General features: G+C 45.9%; 1 protein-coding gene across 1 annotated transcript in view; it reads right to left on the bottom strand.

The window, feature by feature from the left end:
• The window catches only part of Rps6ka2 (ribosomal protein S6 kinase A2), a 263,912-nt gene extending 247,140 nt beyond the window's left edge, over positions 1–16,772 (bottom strand). Inside the window, exon 1 of the mRNA XM_052750789.1 lies at positions 16,732–16,772. Coding sequence (XP_052606749.1) covers positions 16,732–16,757 — 26 coding nt within the window. The 5' untranslated portion in view covers positions 16,758–16,772. The remainder of the gene's footprint in view (positions 1–16,731) is intronic.
• Between the last annotated feature and the right edge of the window lie 290 nt (positions 16,773–17,062).

The following is a 17,062-nucleotide window of genomic DNA, read 5'->3' on the forward strand; positions in this document are numbered from 1 at the left end:
TGTCTGTAACACCAGCAGTCCTATGGAGAGGTGGAGGTAGAGGTGGAAACTCTGGACACTTCTGGTCCAGCCAGCAGAGTACTTCCACATACTGGAAAACAACAAGTAAACCCAGTCTCAAGCAAAGTAGGTGAGGACCAACACCCAAGACTGTCCTCTGACGTCTACACCATACCATGCATGGTACACACAGGCTGCATTCACATACACAATATACACACACATAGTAAACGTACCACATACATATCATAGACATATCACACATGTGTGCATGCGTGCGTATACACACACACACACACACACACACACACACACACACACACACACACACACACACACACACACACGACACTTGAGCACACATGTTTGGGGTTCTTGAGCCCTTCAGCTTTCAAATGTCTTACAAGTGAATACTCATCCTGTACCACTAGATGTCAGCAGAGGATGAACTGAGAAGCTCCAGACAGCCGCCTGTTGAACCTGGAGATCCTTCATGAAAACGAAAGCAGGTCGTTTGTAGCCAAGCACTGGAAAAATCCAGTTTCTGGAGAACTGGAATAGTGCTCGTGGTGGTTTTGGGTTTTTGACAATCTCACCATGCAGCCCAGCCTGGCCTAGCACCTGCTATCATGAGAAGAAAGTACAGAGACTCCACACCATTTCTCAGATCACCTGTGGACACTCCTTTCTTCCATCATGAGAGGCACATAAAGAGTGGACCACACTGTGGAGCCTCAGAAAGTTACAGCTACTGCCTGAGAGCTCCTGCATCCACTAGAACAGAACAGACGGCACACAGAGCAAGCCTTCCAGACTTGCTGAGGCAGGGGACTGAAGATGTGTGTGTTCCTGCTGTGCTTTGCAGACAAGACTTTATCAGCAGCCCCGAGGACAAGCAGGAAATGACCTTGCTTCATAGCCACACAGGACCTGAAATACATCCTGAGGTCACTGGGACTTCTGGGGAAATCTTTTATCTAATGACAGTTGAGCATTCAAAACAGTGGGTCCCGTAATAGACATGTGACTTTTAAACACTTTTCTGGAGCAATGTGCAAGCTCAATAGCGATTTCTTACAGACTTGGGGTGCTGAAGAACCCCACATGTGGAACACCCAAGAGCTGGCCGACACCCTGTCTGAGAGGCCAGAAGCTCCAGAACAGGCACACAGAAATAGTTAGGGTTTCCATGCTGAAAATAAAACTTTTTGGGGAGACCACTCTGACCTCATCCAGGACTCTGAGAAATCTGGTGTCCCCAGTGGGTCAAAGCCCAGAGAAGTAACAAGGAAATGTGGGTATGGCTTTTCCAAAACTGAAATGTCACTGAGAGCTGAGAAACTGGATGTCACACATTTCACCAACACTCCTGGCCCAGGAAGGGACTGCCACACTTCCCCAGAAGTTCATGGTAGAAATCAACAGAGCATCTCAGAGCCTGAACAAGCATCACTGAGCCACGCCAAAGAGATGCAGAAACAGGACATGATGTCTGGCTTAGGGTTCTACAGAAGGTGCTGTTCACAAAGAGGCAGAGGCACCAGCACACAAGACCTGAGCCCCACATCATAAGAGAATCTGCAGTCCTCGCCCGCTAGACGGGCTGGAGAGGAGCAGAGACTTGTGGGGGGGAGGGACTATGCAGCCATTTATCGGAGAGGAGTGATTTCCAAGGAGTGGAGGGACCACTGAGCAGTCAGAGAGCAACACAGACACAGGGAAGCTTGGGACCAGAGCAGGGACCATGTGGTTTTGCCTGCCCAGTCAAATGAGAGTTGGAACCGATGGCCTTCCACAGTGGAACAGGAGTGGAGGCTAGTTTGGGCCTTATGGATGGCAGTCGGAGACCCCCTTTCACATCCGGCTCTGGCTCACGAGAGACAGGTGCAGAAAGAACCACTTGGAGGCTCTCTACCCACAGCAGGGGCCATCGGAAACCCCGGGCCACAGACACCTGCTTAGAGGTGAACAAAGCTAAGCAAAGTGAGAGGTAAGTCCAGAGTGAGGAGCGGGCCGAGAGGGCAGCATCCATAGACGGACTGGGCTGCGCTGGGAGAGTTTCCACGTCTGCCATCTTCAGGGTTAGGATTTTGTGTCCATTTTGTTCATGAGGTGAATGTCCCATAACATTGATCATTTTAAAGCAAACAGTTGGGTTGGAAGTATAACAACTCAGTGGTAGAACACCAGCCCAGAACACATGAGGCCCCAGCAATATCTCCAGCACTGGAAATCAAACAGAGGTAGTAGGTACACACATGACTAGTTCCCATGTGACCCAGTAACTTCCCTCCTTAGAATGTGCCCAGATTTCCCCACCTAAGTAAGCAACTGAGCATCTAGTGCAGTTAAAATATTGTGTGTGTGTGTGTGGGGGGGGGGGGTTCCTAATTGCCTGCAATGACTATGTCTGTCTACCTAGCAGTTCACTCAGACCCTGACCACTTAGAACGATGTGCTGCAGGCAATGTACTGTGCTGGTAAAGCTCACTAGAGCCCAACCGGATAGCTAAGGAAATGGGTCTGACTTGTCCTGGACTCGGTCTAAATATATGTATGCCTGTAAGACTTTCCTGCTCATTCAGAGTGGTAGGCACGGGCCTTCAGTGGGTTTTCGTGAACATGTAACAGCAGTGTGGTTCCAACTGAAGTCTAACATGACAGTTGGTTCTGTGCTAGGAATGCATCTGAGCCACTTGGAAGATACACACACAGAACTCCAAACAGCCACCACCACACAAGGCCTGCCCAGGAGGAACGCTGAGGAAGAGAGGGGTGTCTAAACTGTCCCCACAAACCAGTGCCTAAGGAGACCATCCACCCTGGGTGAAAGACAGAAGAGCTAAAAGGCCACATCGGAGCCAATAATTCCAGATGAGAGCAACACTAAGGAGAATACAGGCTAGTATAAAATCAGAAAAGACGTAGCAAAGTGAATGAGAACAAATCGGAAAGAACAAAACCGAGCTGGCCTCACAGGTGGTCTCTTGAGACAGCCCGAGATAATTCGGCTTGGGATCTCAGCAATCTCAAATCACAATCGGTCAGTCAGCCCTGCAGAAACTTTAACACGAGTGTGGACCTTCCTGAGAGCGCCAGTTCACAAAAGAAAAACACACCTTAAAGGAAGAAAGATACCACACAGTCCAGCTAAGGCACAGAGCAGAACAACATGCTCACAACTTAACAGCAAATTAGGGCGAGAGTGAGAGCGTGGGTCTCCCCCTGATGAGGTGTGCTCCAGCTCCTTCAGAGAGCCACAGCCCTGGCTTGTCCTGTAAGCAGAAGCAAGTATGCAGACAGCATGCAGTGGGGCTGGAGAGGACCTGGAGACGGGACTGAGACACTGCCTGCTGACTTTCTTGACGCCCCACGTTCCAGCACTTTGGAGAGCAACTTGCCCACAACAAGCTAACTTGAAGATGCCCGGAGCTTATGGTGTCGGCATCACTTTTAGGGGTCTGGACGAGAGACACACATCTATGAAGAACATGGCTTCAGAAAGACTAATTAATCCAAACAGCTCTTGCTTAGATTCTGTCAGAGAAGGTTGGGTAGTCACCAACTATTCTCCCAAAGAGAACAGAGTCCAAACTTCAGTCTTCATTCCACGCATTGACTATACACTTGTGTGTTCAAGGTAACTTCGTGTGTGAACAGCGCCTTGTTTCGTGGTGTGTCCTCACATCAAGTTAATGCTCCCGGGGGCTCTGGCATCATGCTGAGGCGCATGCTCTTAGGGTCACAAGTCTCAACAGATCCAGAGCTTGGCTCCCCTACGGTCAGCCTGCTCTGGACACAGGTAAGCATGTCTACCTGCCAGAGCCAGAGGCTGAGCCGTGGCAGAACTGCCTCATGGAGAGAGAACAGAGCAGCCTAAGTGGGATAGAGAGCTTGTGAAGAGTCACTGGGTACCTAACCATGAATTAAGATGTGGACAGAAGGAAGAGCAGGTGGGGCCCAAGTGCAGGAGAAGGCCCCTCTGAAGAGCCAGACACGGGCAGAGTGTCCCCATATATCACAATTGACACTGTCAGTGGATATTCCCTACCCGTGGGTCTCCCATTTCCTAAGTGCTTAGCAGCACCCTGACCTGAACACACAAGAAGCCAGTCACATGTCTCCCTGCCTGCTAAATGTTTTTGTGACACAGTCACCCTGCATTAATAACCGATTGAGCCTTTAGGAGTAAGACTCCAGGTCCTTGGGGAGCCTGGCAGGTGGTAGGGGCTAGGGGCTCAGTGTGAACTGTCAGGCAGGGTCCAGTCACGCTTTCAGGAACGGTGTGGACCCTCAGTACCAGAAAAGGTCAGAGCCACTGGGAGAAAGGGTAGCAGAGGGTTAGACAGGTAGGATAGCCTCCCCGAACCCCCTGGGACTGTGGGTCAGAGGTAGAAACCCTCTTGTGCCCCAACAGGAGCATGGTGCTGGGGCCCTGTATGGGAACTATCTTCCATACCAGGCTCAACCTCATAAGCCAGGAAGTACAGCAACAGCAGATAGTGTTCTCTCAGGTGATGTGTCTTCCTCTGCCCCAGATGAAGCCGAGGCCTCCAGAGGACAGATCTGCTCACTTCTGGTTAATCATGGTCCTTTGAGCCCTAGGGTGGTAATTACTATGTCCATGTGGCTGGGTCATGGAGCATAGCCGTTGGGCCAAACACCGTGGAGATGTTGCTGTGAGGTGGTTATTGGATGTTGTCTTAGTTGGGTTTCTATTGCTGTGATGAAACACCATGACCATGGCAACTTGGGGAGGAAAGGGTTTATTTGGCTTACACTTCCATATCACTGTTCATCACTGAAGGGCGTCAGGACAGGACAGGAACCTGGAGGCAAGAGCCAATGCAGAGGCCATGGTGGCGGGGGCGGGGGGGGGGGGGATGCTTACTGGCTTGCTCAGCCTGCTTCCTTTTAGAACCCAAGACCACCTGCCCAGGGATGACCCCACCCACAATGGGCTGCGCCCTCCCCCATCAATCACTAGTAAAGAAAATGCCCCACAGGCCTGCCTACAGCCCAATTTTAGGAGGCGTTTTCTCCACTGCGGCTCTGTCCTCTCCAATGACTCAACCTTGTGTCAAGTTGACATAAACTGGCCAGTGCAGATGAGATTAACATTTAAGTCAGTAGTACTGAGTATTGAATAAACTGGCCAGTGCAGATGAGATTAACATTTAAGTCAGTAGTACTGAGTATTGAATAAACAGGCCAGTGCAGATGAGATTAACATTTAAATCAGTAGTGCTGAGTATTGAAACTGACCTTCCATAGCACAACGACTTCCTCTAACCAGCCAAAGGCTTTAAAAGGTAGACCTCCCCAAGGAAAGAAACCTGCCTCTAGACAGCCTTTGAGCTAAAATATGGACTCCCTCTAAAACAATTTTCAGTCTGGGCTCTGCCCTATAGATTTTCGACTTGTGTTACTCTCTGGGCCAACTCTTAAAACAAACACAACTGTCTGTCTACACAGACATATGCATCTCTAGACACAGCATTCACATTCACAGCCTGCTTCTGCATCCCAGCACCTCCTGTTGGCTAGGCTTCTTTGGAGAACCTGTGACCTCATTTTGGCTGGGAGAGGATCTCAGTATCAGTCCCTGTCAGTCTGTTCTGGATGCCTGACCAGAGAGCTGGAGTTAGGCCTGTAGTGTAAGCTGGGGGACTGCTGGGTACCCCTTACTGATGTCTCCTGCATTCAGACCCAGATATTTCTACTACTATCCGATTCCAGAGGAGAAGAGGGTCCTGGCCAGAGGACCAAGTGGATGTGATCAAGGAAGGGGTAACTGCAGGAATGTAAGCAAAGAATACGCAGGTGTGGAGACCCCAGGAGCCGGCCATGACAGGCCCGGGCAACAGAGAAAGGCAAACGTAAAAGAGGCCAGGGGCAGGCAGCCCACTCATTGTGGCTTCCAGAGTCACAGAGAGGAGAAAGTCCCGCCCCTCTCTGTTACCCACCCTCCCGTGCTGGGAAACCCAAGGCCTCCCAACTCCACAGGCCTCCCAGCCCACGGCAAGGTGAAACACCACAGAGAGGCAGGGAGAAGGGTACCCTGCCTGGGGAACTGTGCACATGCTCAGTTATCTACGTCATTAGCTGACAGGTCTTTTCAAATGAGTTTTTGTAACAATCACTAGCTGATTCCTGGCATTCCCTTGGAAGGTGCTCAAAAAAAAAAAAAAAAAAAAGAAAGAAAGAAAGAAAAGAAAAGAAAAATCAAGTGACATCATTAAAGCAAACCTCATTCCATCTTTCCATGGCTATTTATGTGGACATGTTTGCTTCTGTTCATGACATCCAAAAACTACAGGAAATGATGCAGACCCCTGCTTAGTAAGACAGGGTCCTCCACAGACATACAAGTACACACATTATCATGTATATCCAGTTTCCAACCATTTTACTTCCTTTATTATCAAAGAGTATAACTAATCAATTATATACTAACAATGATTGTAATTTTAATTCAAATAATAGAGCTTGTGGTAGCAGAACATTGCATTTAATTAAAAATTAAAATTTAGATTTTTTTTTTACTGTAAGACCATGAAGGAAGGTAATGGATACAATGCATTGGGTGGGTGAGGGGTTTGTGGGGGAGAGAGACCCTACTGTTTGGCTTAACTTTCCAAGGGGGTGCGTAGAGTGGGAATCCAAGCTAAAGGAAAGACCGACAACAAATTTCTGCATTCTCAGAAAAACACATTTTTGTGTATTTTTGAAGAGGTTTGGCAAGCTGTCAGATTACCATGGAAACACTAAGGAGTACCATGAGTTTTATTGTAAATTACCAGGATGTTTACATGCTGAGAGATGCAGCCAGTTCCCCATGAGACCCTGAGAGGAGCTGGTGAGAGATCAGTTGGGACCCTGTTTCTTTCTGCTGTAAAGGACTCTACAGGTCCAGGGGATCAAGTATTTCAACTCAATCAGACCAGCTCCTCTACGGTTCTTGAAAAACATTTAGACACAATGACTCATTGTGACAGGGCAATTAGGCAACAGGCAGGAATCCACAAGGCCTGGACAAACTTTGGGTGCATCTGCCCTGTCCAAGAGTCAGGCCTAGGAATTCCATAACAACTTCTTGGCCTCCACAACCTGCTCTCCAAGACCAGGTGCTGGTAGTGCGACTCAAGAGGAAGATGAGTGGTGTGACAGTTTAGGTGCAAATGTCTCTCCAGAGTTCACAGTGAGATCTGAGCCCCAGATACAGTCCTGAGGGTGCTCGAGGAGGTAACGTGGGGTTGACGGCCTTGAAAAAGGGCTGCCGTGAACAAGCAAGGCCCTCTGCCCTTCTATCATGGGCACACAGCATTTGTGCCCTCTGGGGATGGAAGGAGAGAGTTACCCTCCCTAGAGATGCAACCTACTGGCTCCTTGACCTTGACAGTCAGTCTCTGTACTATGAAAACATAAATGCCTGGTTTTGTAAAATATGAAGCCCGAGATATTTTATTATAACAGAAGGAACAAATTCAACAGCAAGAATGAGGAATTAGTCAAGTTATACACACAAGCGTCCCGGTGATGGGGACTGTGGTCCATGTGTCTCCTCCAAATGACCACGTTGAAGCCTAGCCCCAGGATGCCATGTCAGGAGGTCAGCCTTGGTGAGGTGACCAGATCCTGAGAACGGAGCTCCACAAGTGGGATTAGAGAGCTGCAGTAAGTAGTTTCCATCTCTGAACTAGGAACGAGGTACACAGGACACCTCAGTGTGGATCTCTAGACTCCAGCACTGAGGGCCAAGTTTCTGGTGTTCGTGGGCCACCAATCCCATTGCAGCGTGTCAGAGTCCAAGTGGGCCAGCCCCCTTTGGCACTTCTTCACCAGATAAAACTGCAAACTCCCTTGCCCTGTGTCAGAGTCCAAGTGGGCCAGCCCCCTTTGGCACTTCTTCACCAGATAAAACTGCAAACTCCCTTGCCCTCAACTCAACTGTTTGCCCAAATTAAAGTTTGATTTCGTGAGATACTTGAAGAAGCGTGTCAAGCACTTCAGTTCATCCTGTAATTGCAAAGAGAATTAATAATGTAAAACATCTGAAGATGGACTCAGCATTTCAGCGTTTTCAGTAGGAAGTTTCCAAAGCAAGGAAGATGCCTGTTCTCGAGCAGCAGTGGGATCAATACCACATGAGTGGTGACAGAGAGACAGCAAAGCCGAGAAATTCTCTAGATAATCATGAACTCAATGTCTCTGTGGAATTGAGACGATAAAGAAAAACCATTATGACATTAGCACTTCTGTAAATGGTTTTACTGAAAATGTACTGATGTTTTATAGCATTCACTTGATGAAGTCTGCAAGCAAATCATAAACCATGAAGGCAGTTCTCCATGGAGGAAGAAGACACTGCCTGGAAGAGTAGGGGAACGGAGAAAAGGAAGAGAAATTCCTGTGATTTCTGATAAATCAAATTTTAGTCAAATTTTTTAAAGTTAAACATTTTTTATCTATTTAAAAATCTTCTGTGGAGGTCCCTCCCATACCAAACCCAAGCTCTCCATCCAGACAGCTCTAGTACACCCTTCTTCAGAGTCTATCCCAGTGAGTCTGTCTGATCCTCCCTCCCTGCACCCGTCCTAACCCCTAGATCTATCCCTAAGATTAGATTAGGGATCTTAGATTAGAATGCCCGTCATGTACACTAGCCCAGTCCTCTTTATCCACCTGACTTCATTACACTGAATCGGTTTTCAATCTCCAGGCCCAACCTGGTCCACACATCCTCTCTTCTGCCCAACTTGCTCTGTGTATATCAGACACAGAACTAATAAAAAAAAAAGTCCACATACCCGAATTTCATTGCAAAAAATACAAACAATATGAAAGATCAAACCAGTGTCTTCTCTCCAAAGCCCACCAGTCCTGTCGACACGTTTGCTGATAACGACCTAGATGAATCCCAGTATGCAGAATTGAAAAGGTCAATCACAGACTTCATCAAACCACTCAAGGGTTTTACAGAAGACACAGAGACAGCTGGACGAAGTGAAAGAAAAGCACTTAAATGGAACAAACGCCTGGGTGGCGCCCAAGAAACACAAACAAAATTCCACATGCTTCCCCACGAAAAACACTCAACAAACTAGGACTAAAAGAAGGTTGTGTCTATATGATTAAAAAAAAATGTGAAAAGAGTCATAGCAAAGATCAGACCCCGGTGAAAGGCTGAGCTTTCTCTAAGGTTGGGAACAAGCCAAGGATACCCACTCTTTCCACCTGTTTAACACAGTTCTAGAAGTCCCAGCCAGAGCAACTAGGCTCCCCACCCCAACCAAAAAAAGAAGACATTCAAGGTGGAGAGCTAGTAAATTTATTTCTTCCCAGATTCTGTAACCTAACAGGTAGAAAATGTGAAGTATTCCACAAAAATGTTAGAACCAATAAGCCAATCCAGCAAAGCAGTAGTATGCAAACTCCACAAACAAAAGTCAGTCACATTTCTCCATGGTAACAATAAACAATATGAAGGGGGAATTAAGAAATCAATTCCACTTACAAACAGGATTGGAAAAAATAAAAGACTTGGTAAATAACCAAAAATAAAAGTCATGTACTGAGAAAACTCTAAAGCATTCTGAGGGGGCTGAGGGAGACATAAATGAGGAGAAATGTACCATGTAATCAATGAGATGTTAGCAATGCCTGGTGCTGTATGAGTTTTAACATAAACGTCTACCAAAACTTCAAGGACTTACTTTGCTGAAATAGAAATATCTATGCTGAAAGTCATGTGTAATCAGTGAGTATCAAATAAACAAGACATTAGCCAAGAACAAGGATGAGGGAAATCATACATCCTGATACCAAAACTTACAATGACAAAGTCACAGTATTTAAGACAGTGTGGGTCTGGCATAAAGGCAGATATATAGACCGATTAAATCAAATACAGAAACCAGAAACGAATCCTCCCATACAGGGTCACATACATTTCAACAAGGGTACCAAAGTCATTCGCTGGAAAAAGAGCGGCCTTTTCAACACGTAATGCTGGAAAAACCAAATGTCCACAGTCAAAACAATGAGGCTGGATCACTCCTAAAAGCTATAAGACATAACTCAGAACCGAGTTGAGACTGGCCTTGGTTATGGTGTCTGTTGTTGCGATAAAACACCATGACTAAGAACAACTTGGGAAGAAAGGGTTTACTTTGGCTTATATCTCTCAGGTCATGTGCCATCACCGAGGGAAGTCAGGCCAGAAACTCAAGCAGAAGCCCAGAGGCCATAGAGGAGTACTAATTACCGGCTTGCTTCCAGGCTGCTCAGTCCGCTTTCTTATAGCACCCAGGACCACCTGAGCAGGGTATCATTGCCCCCGTGAGCTGGGACCACCCACATCAATAGTTAATCCAGGAAACGCACTACAGACTGGCCTGCAGGCAAGTCTTATGGAGGTATTTTCTAACTGAGAATTCCTCTTCCCAAAAGACTCTAGCTTGTCTCAAGCTGGCATAAAATTGACCAATGTAAGACCTAAATGTAAAGCCCAAAGCTATAAAATCCCTACAAAACAATGGTAACAGCAAACTTTGCAACAATTTCTTAGCTACATCAGCAAAAGCATAGACATCAAAAGGAAAACATTGATAAACCTGAATGTCACAGCCACCCAAAAATATCACCACAGAGTAAAAAGTCAACCCACAGAGCAAGCATTTGCCATTCATTTATCTGATGGATTAATAAGAAGAAAATATAAAGACCTTTAAAACACAGTGATAAAAATAAATTATTCAAAATACGCAAAGGAACTGAGTCGTCATATCTACAAATGGCCAACAAACATAAAAATGACACACTGTTAAGGAAATGCAAGTTGGCACTACAGTGAGCCATCACCTCACATCTATTAAGATAGCCAGTCGACAAAGAAAATATCAAATGTTGACAAAATGAAGAAAAAAACCACACAGACCCCTGTGAACCACTGTTGGAAGTATAAACGGTCCAGCTGTTGTGGGGACAGTATGGTGACTGAAAGATTAAAATAAAGTAGCCAATGCTTGGTCTACACTCAACAGAAAGAGGGACCCAGAGAGATATTTATACGGGAACCGTTACTCACAATAGTTACTTGGTGGAAGTAGGGCTGGCCTACAGCAGGGCTAGAGCGCTTGCTGCCATAGGAGAGGCTCTGGGTTCAAGCCCTAGCCCTGGGGGAAAGTGGAAACCACCCAGATGCTATTGACAAACGGATAACCAAAAGGTGTGGTTCAGCCTTTACATTCTGACAGATACTACATGTGTAACCCTCGGAGACAGCATTCTAAATGAAAACCAGTCACAAAAAGGAAAATGGTGTGTGACCTCAATTCTACAAAGTGGAGCAATCAAACATAAAGGCAGGAGGTGGCGTGGAGGTTCTGGGTCTGTGGACAGAGAGAGCGGGAATTTAGTGCACTAAGTCCAGAGTCCCAGTGCTGAAAAGCCCTGTCATAGGTGGTGACGGCCATATGAACTTACTTAATGACACCAAACTGCACACTTTAAAATGGTTCACAGCACATATCTGTGTTATATTGTACAATGTTAAAAATGGGGAAATAGCCAGGCAGTGGTGGCGCACGCCTTTAATCCCAGCACTTGGGAGGCAGAGGAAGGTGAATCTCTGTGAGTTCCAGGCTGGTCTGGTCTACAGAGTGAGTTCCAGGACAGCCAGAGCTATACAGAGAAACCCTGTTTCCAAAAAAAAAAAAAAAAAAAAAAAGATACAAATTGGGAAATAGAGGCTAGAGAAATAGTTCAGCAGTTAAGAGTGCCATCTGCTAGTCTAGATGACACAGATTCGACTCCCAGCACCTAAATTGTAGCTCACAATCACTTGTAACTCCAGTTCCAGGGGATCTGGTACCTTCTTCTGGCCTCTTTGGGCTCTGCGTACAACATGCTGCACATACATACACACAAGCAAAACACCCATATACATAATTTTTTATGAGGAAATACACCTTCTCCAGTACCCTGTCTTCAGTATCAAAAGTTGACGAGAAAAGATCCAGGATCAGCAAAATAGAAACTGTGAGGGCTAAGCTACACTACCTTCCCATGACACCTCTCCCCCTCCTCGTTTTAGAGCTCACACATACTGGTTCACCCAAATCCCAGCCTCTCAGCTCAGGACTGTTGGGCCACAGTGTAAGTACAGCTCCCTATACTGGGAGAAAAGTATGAAGACTATTGTTTCCAAGATGCCAGGACCTCAGACTCTTTCAAATGTGGGTCATCATACGGCTCATGGTACACATGAGCGCCCCAGCTCCCCCGGCAGGTGTTCTCCTAGAACCAATTTAGCCACGGTCACAGGTGCTGCAGGTGTTAATCCAATCCCACTGACCTCTCTTTCTCCCGAGGGAACAGCAGCTACCTCACAACTCAGGGGTGGCAAATCAGGGAGGGCATGTGTTTGAGCTGTTCCCATAACTCCAAACAGAACACCATGAGATTTCAAGGTCATTCTAGGACATTCACGGATTTGAGTTCCTCAATACCCTCATGCCCTGCTGAGACTGAACATGGGGAGGGGGGGGGTCCTCCTCCTGAATGGTCCAGATCACACTATAACAAGCATCCTCTTCACCATCTATTTCGAATCATGCATTTTGAGGTTTTTTTTTTTTATGTTTTCTGTTGATTTCCTTCTCAAAGGAGCCCTGATCCAAGTGTCGAAAGTTTTGTTTATGTTCCTAAGTACGGAAGAGGATGCATCCGCACAAGAGAAGCTTCCTTCAGCATGAGAGACAGCTAGAGCATTGACCATGAAGTATAAAATAACAGATATTTATCAAACAGACACACACAAAACAAGACTGTGTGGCTGACTGGTTGACAGCACTGATGTGACCAGACACTCCTAAGGAGCAATGGTGTAGTCTTTACTGTTTTGTATTCGTGACAACTGTACAAGAATGTACATAACCACCATGTACAGGGGAACAGGCTGTGCTTGCCCATCCTGGGGCTTCTCATCTGGAAACATCTCTGTGACCCAACCCATAGGACTTACAGAATTCACTCCCTTGGAGCTCCAAATAGATTCCAAATACACTTTAAAGTAGATATAAAATAAATACTTCTAAACAGCTCCATGTGCATGAGTTCTGGGGAAGGAGGTCTTACTGTGTACCTCACACACTGTGACCACAGAGTGGCTTCACTGCTTCCCCTAGTGGGGCCTTGGCTGCCATAGGGCAAGCTGGCCTCTCCCTAATCATCTTACAAGATAACCAGCAATAACAAGCCTCATCACAGACTCTCGTGGGAAGAACAAACCCCGGCCCTGTCCTTGATATGTCTGCCACAGTCACAGATAGAGAGGGTAGGCCCAACCACCCTACCCTTGGCTGGCCAGTTTCCAATTCATTCCGTGCCTGTATCATCCAGGCAGGGCTCTTGGTGGCCGAGGGAGCCACCTGGGCGGCAGCCTCACAGCGACAAATCACTGACTTGTATCTATGAAATAACTGTCCATGCCAGAAGTGCACAGACAATGGTTGGCCAACCTGAAGCTATGCTATGATTGCATCCGGGTACTGATGCATGAGGCTGGGCTGCATAGAAAGCCTGTGCTGAGAAGCAGCCATTTCCCACTGCCCGTGAGTTAAGACCATTGTCCTCAAGACCCGTACTGAGACAGTGTATGTGAATGTTGAGACTTTAAAAGCACAACATTCTCAGTATGCTATCTAGAACCAACATTTCTCATCTTTAAAAGATGCTTTAAACATGCAACAATTCTTTTTAGTCCTTTGACCACAAGAAGATATCCCCTGGCTTTTTAGAATAAAGCCCATGTAGGATTTTTAAAATCGGAGTGCAGCCTGAATCCTACTGCAGTTCTACATGGAGGAAAGAGAGGTCTTGCCTAATCAGCTGTTCTTTATAATCCAGTTACCCAGATAGTTCCTGGAATAACAGCTCTCATAAATTAAAATTCACTTTACAAGAAAATTACATCAGGCATAAAGCACTCTTTCTCCAGTGACTCCAGAGTCCTCTAAAAATATTTCAGAACCTCATCAGGATGGTAATTGCACAGCTGAACAATGGGTGCCAAGTACATGGCAGACTCTGGGATTAGTGGGGAGAGCATCTTAGGAGACTCTGGTGGTGGTACCTGTATGTGACCCCAGTATTTGGGAGGCGAAGGAAGAGTTTCAGAAGTTCAAGATCATCCTCAGCTACATAGTGAGTTTTAGGATAGCCTGGGATACACGAGATCCCTTCTCCTGTTTCAAAAAAACTAAAACTTAAGTCAAAACGAAACAAAATGAAAAGAAAAAAAAAACCTTGCTGTATTCACAAGGTCCTGAAAGAAGAAGAGAGTGTGAAAGCATGCTGTGTGCAGTCACCCGCCCTCCACCTGCCCGTCTCCTCACTATGTCACCTCTGCAAAGGGGACCTTGCAAGGCACCCAGCGTGAGGTCTGCAGCAACCCCACTGCACTTCTCTCCACGCCCCCCACAGCAGAAATCCTCCTCTGGGATGTTGGAGTTTAACATCGACTCCCCTCCCTGCACACCAGGCTGTGGATGGGAGAAACCCTCCTAAAGCTGCTTCCATGTCCTCTTCCCTGCCACTTCAAAAACCCTTTGTGAATAACTGGGGGCTAAATCCTGAGATATTTTAAAAGAAAATAGTTTCCAGTTACCTCAGGAGCATCTCAACTTAGCAGCTGAGTCCCTGAGAAACAAGCCAAGAACTGCTGGGCAGGTTGTGAACTATGAAAATCTCATTGAAAACTAAACTGTGCCAAGAAAATTCCTACAGAAGTCGGGAACTGTCTATCTCTTCTGGAAAATAATAGACAATTCAGAGCAAAAGAGGCCTCGTGGGTTTTATTTCCAACAAATCAAATAACTCAGACTAAATCTTTAGACCTCCATGAAGTCCTGCTTCTCAGTTTTGTCTGCAGTTGAGGGATGGGAGGTACCCTGCACCCTCCTCTGCCCCTTAGAAATCACTCCAGTTCTGTCCTGTGTAATTCCAAAGTCTGTTACGTCATAGATGGAGGGTGCTGGTGGATGTGGGCTGCATTTGGAGGTGGGGACCTGCACATGTGGTGGGAAGGCTGGAAGCCCCACAGCGGGAGTGTGCCTGAGTTCCACTCCTGCCCTGCTCCTTCTTGGCCTTGGAAGGCTGGCTCCACACAGCTTTCCAGGACCAGATAACTGCAAATCTGATTGTGTCCAACTCTAATTACAAGGAATTCACTCTGCATTTTGAATCTTGTTTTCCAAGTTCATCTGTGACATACCTCACTGGCTTCCTAGGCCACCATGGCAAAGAACCACAAACTAAGTAGCTTAGAACAAGAGAAATACCTTCCTAAGTTTCTGGGTGCCACAAGTCTTAAATGAGGGTGTCTGCAGACTGTGTTCCCTCAGAAACCTGGGGGAGGACTCTTCCTTGTTTCTGCCAGTTTCTGGGGTAACCCCCCCAAGTGATCCCCACCTGATCGTCCACTGCACACGGTCTGCGTCCCACATACCTGTCCGTCTCTTCTAAGGATGCCAGTCACATGCAGTCAGAACTCACCCTAAGGAGTTCTTACTTCGAAGAGATCAATAAAGACACCATTTCCAAATAGAGTCACAGTCATAATCATGGATACTGGGGTAGGACCCCCAAGACATGTTTTTTGAGGTACACAAACCAACTACAATGTATAACACAAGAAAATCAGTTTTCACTATAATCAAAGCTCTTCAGACATTTTTTTTTTTTTGAGTGAGTGTGTCAAACTTCAGTTGGATACATAATGCTGTGTCAGGACAGCATTGGAAAGAGACGATTTTACTTCATCTTCCCTTATGGGAATTCTTAAGCTTTTTCCATTCGGAGCCCATATTTGCTCAAAGTTTTTACAAGACTATAGGTATACATATAAATTAAACATGATATAAACCAAACATTTGTTGATAAATCATAAAGAAATTTAGTTTAAAACAATTCTTTTGATTTTACCATTTACTAAAGGTAAAAGCAAATTTTCATACTAGAATGGGATTGCTCATTTGTTTTATCTAAAGAATGAAATCCACAGCCGGGCGGTGGTGGCGCACGCCTTTAATCCCAGCACTCGGGAGGCAGAGCCAGGCGGATCTCTGTGAGTTCGAGGCCAGCCTGGTCTCCAAAGCGAGTTCCAGGAAAGGCGCAAAGCTACACAGAGAAACCCTGTCTCGAAAAACCAAAAAAAAAAACAAAAACAAAAAAAAAGAATGAAATCCAGAGTAACTGACAGTGCAGAATGAAAAATCCTCAGCATTTTTCAGTTGATCAGTGTTTTGATTTTATTGATGTAATCATCAATGTTCAAGATGCTACTTTGCATAAGCACGTGGTACAACGTGGCAGATGTTTGCTTAGAGCCATTTCAAAAATGGTTGGAAAGTCTATCCTGATCCCAAGCCAGTAATTCATTGGGCCAGAAACTCAAGCAGCAACCACCAGGGTTTGTTTTGTCTTTTGTTTTTGAAATAAGGGCTTACATAGCCCAGACTTAGTTTGAAATTCCTAAGTAGCCAAGGGTAACCCTGAACTCCTGATACCCTTGCTTCCACATCCCAAGTAGTTGGATTAATGGCTTACATCACTACATCCTTCCTGAAACAGCAATTTTTAATTTTAAAAATGGAATTACATTTTATTTAGTGTAGAGATAGCATGCTTATGCCACACTGTGCACATGGAGGTCAGAGGACAACTTACAAGAGACAGTTCTCCCTGTGAACCATATGAGTCCTAAAAATCAAACTCAGGTCTTCAGACTGTGCAGGAAGCCTTTGTTAGCCATCTTGTATGCCCTCAAGCAACGATTTTAGACAGTCAAGCACTGTAACACAAAACAATCAGAAAGTATATTGGTTTGGTACTCACTCACTGAGGAATGATGGCAGGAAACTATTAAACATCTTGGAAACATTGTTTTCTGTAATTAAACTATTCTGTTTCTACAGGAGTTTGTAAACACAGTACAAATACCACAGCTCACAATAACTAATGCGCTGAGGGGTTTCCGGCAATGCTCATCAGTGCTGCT

The sequence above is a fragment of the Peromyscus californicus genome, unplaced genomic scaffold (assembly GCF_007827085.1).
Source record: "Peromyscus californicus insignis strain IS unplaced genomic scaffold, ASM782708v3 Scaffold_22__1_contigs__length_63687245, whole genome shotgun sequence".
Classification (NCBI taxonomy): Eukaryota; Metazoa; Chordata; class Mammalia; order Rodentia; family Cricetidae; genus Peromyscus; species Peromyscus californicus.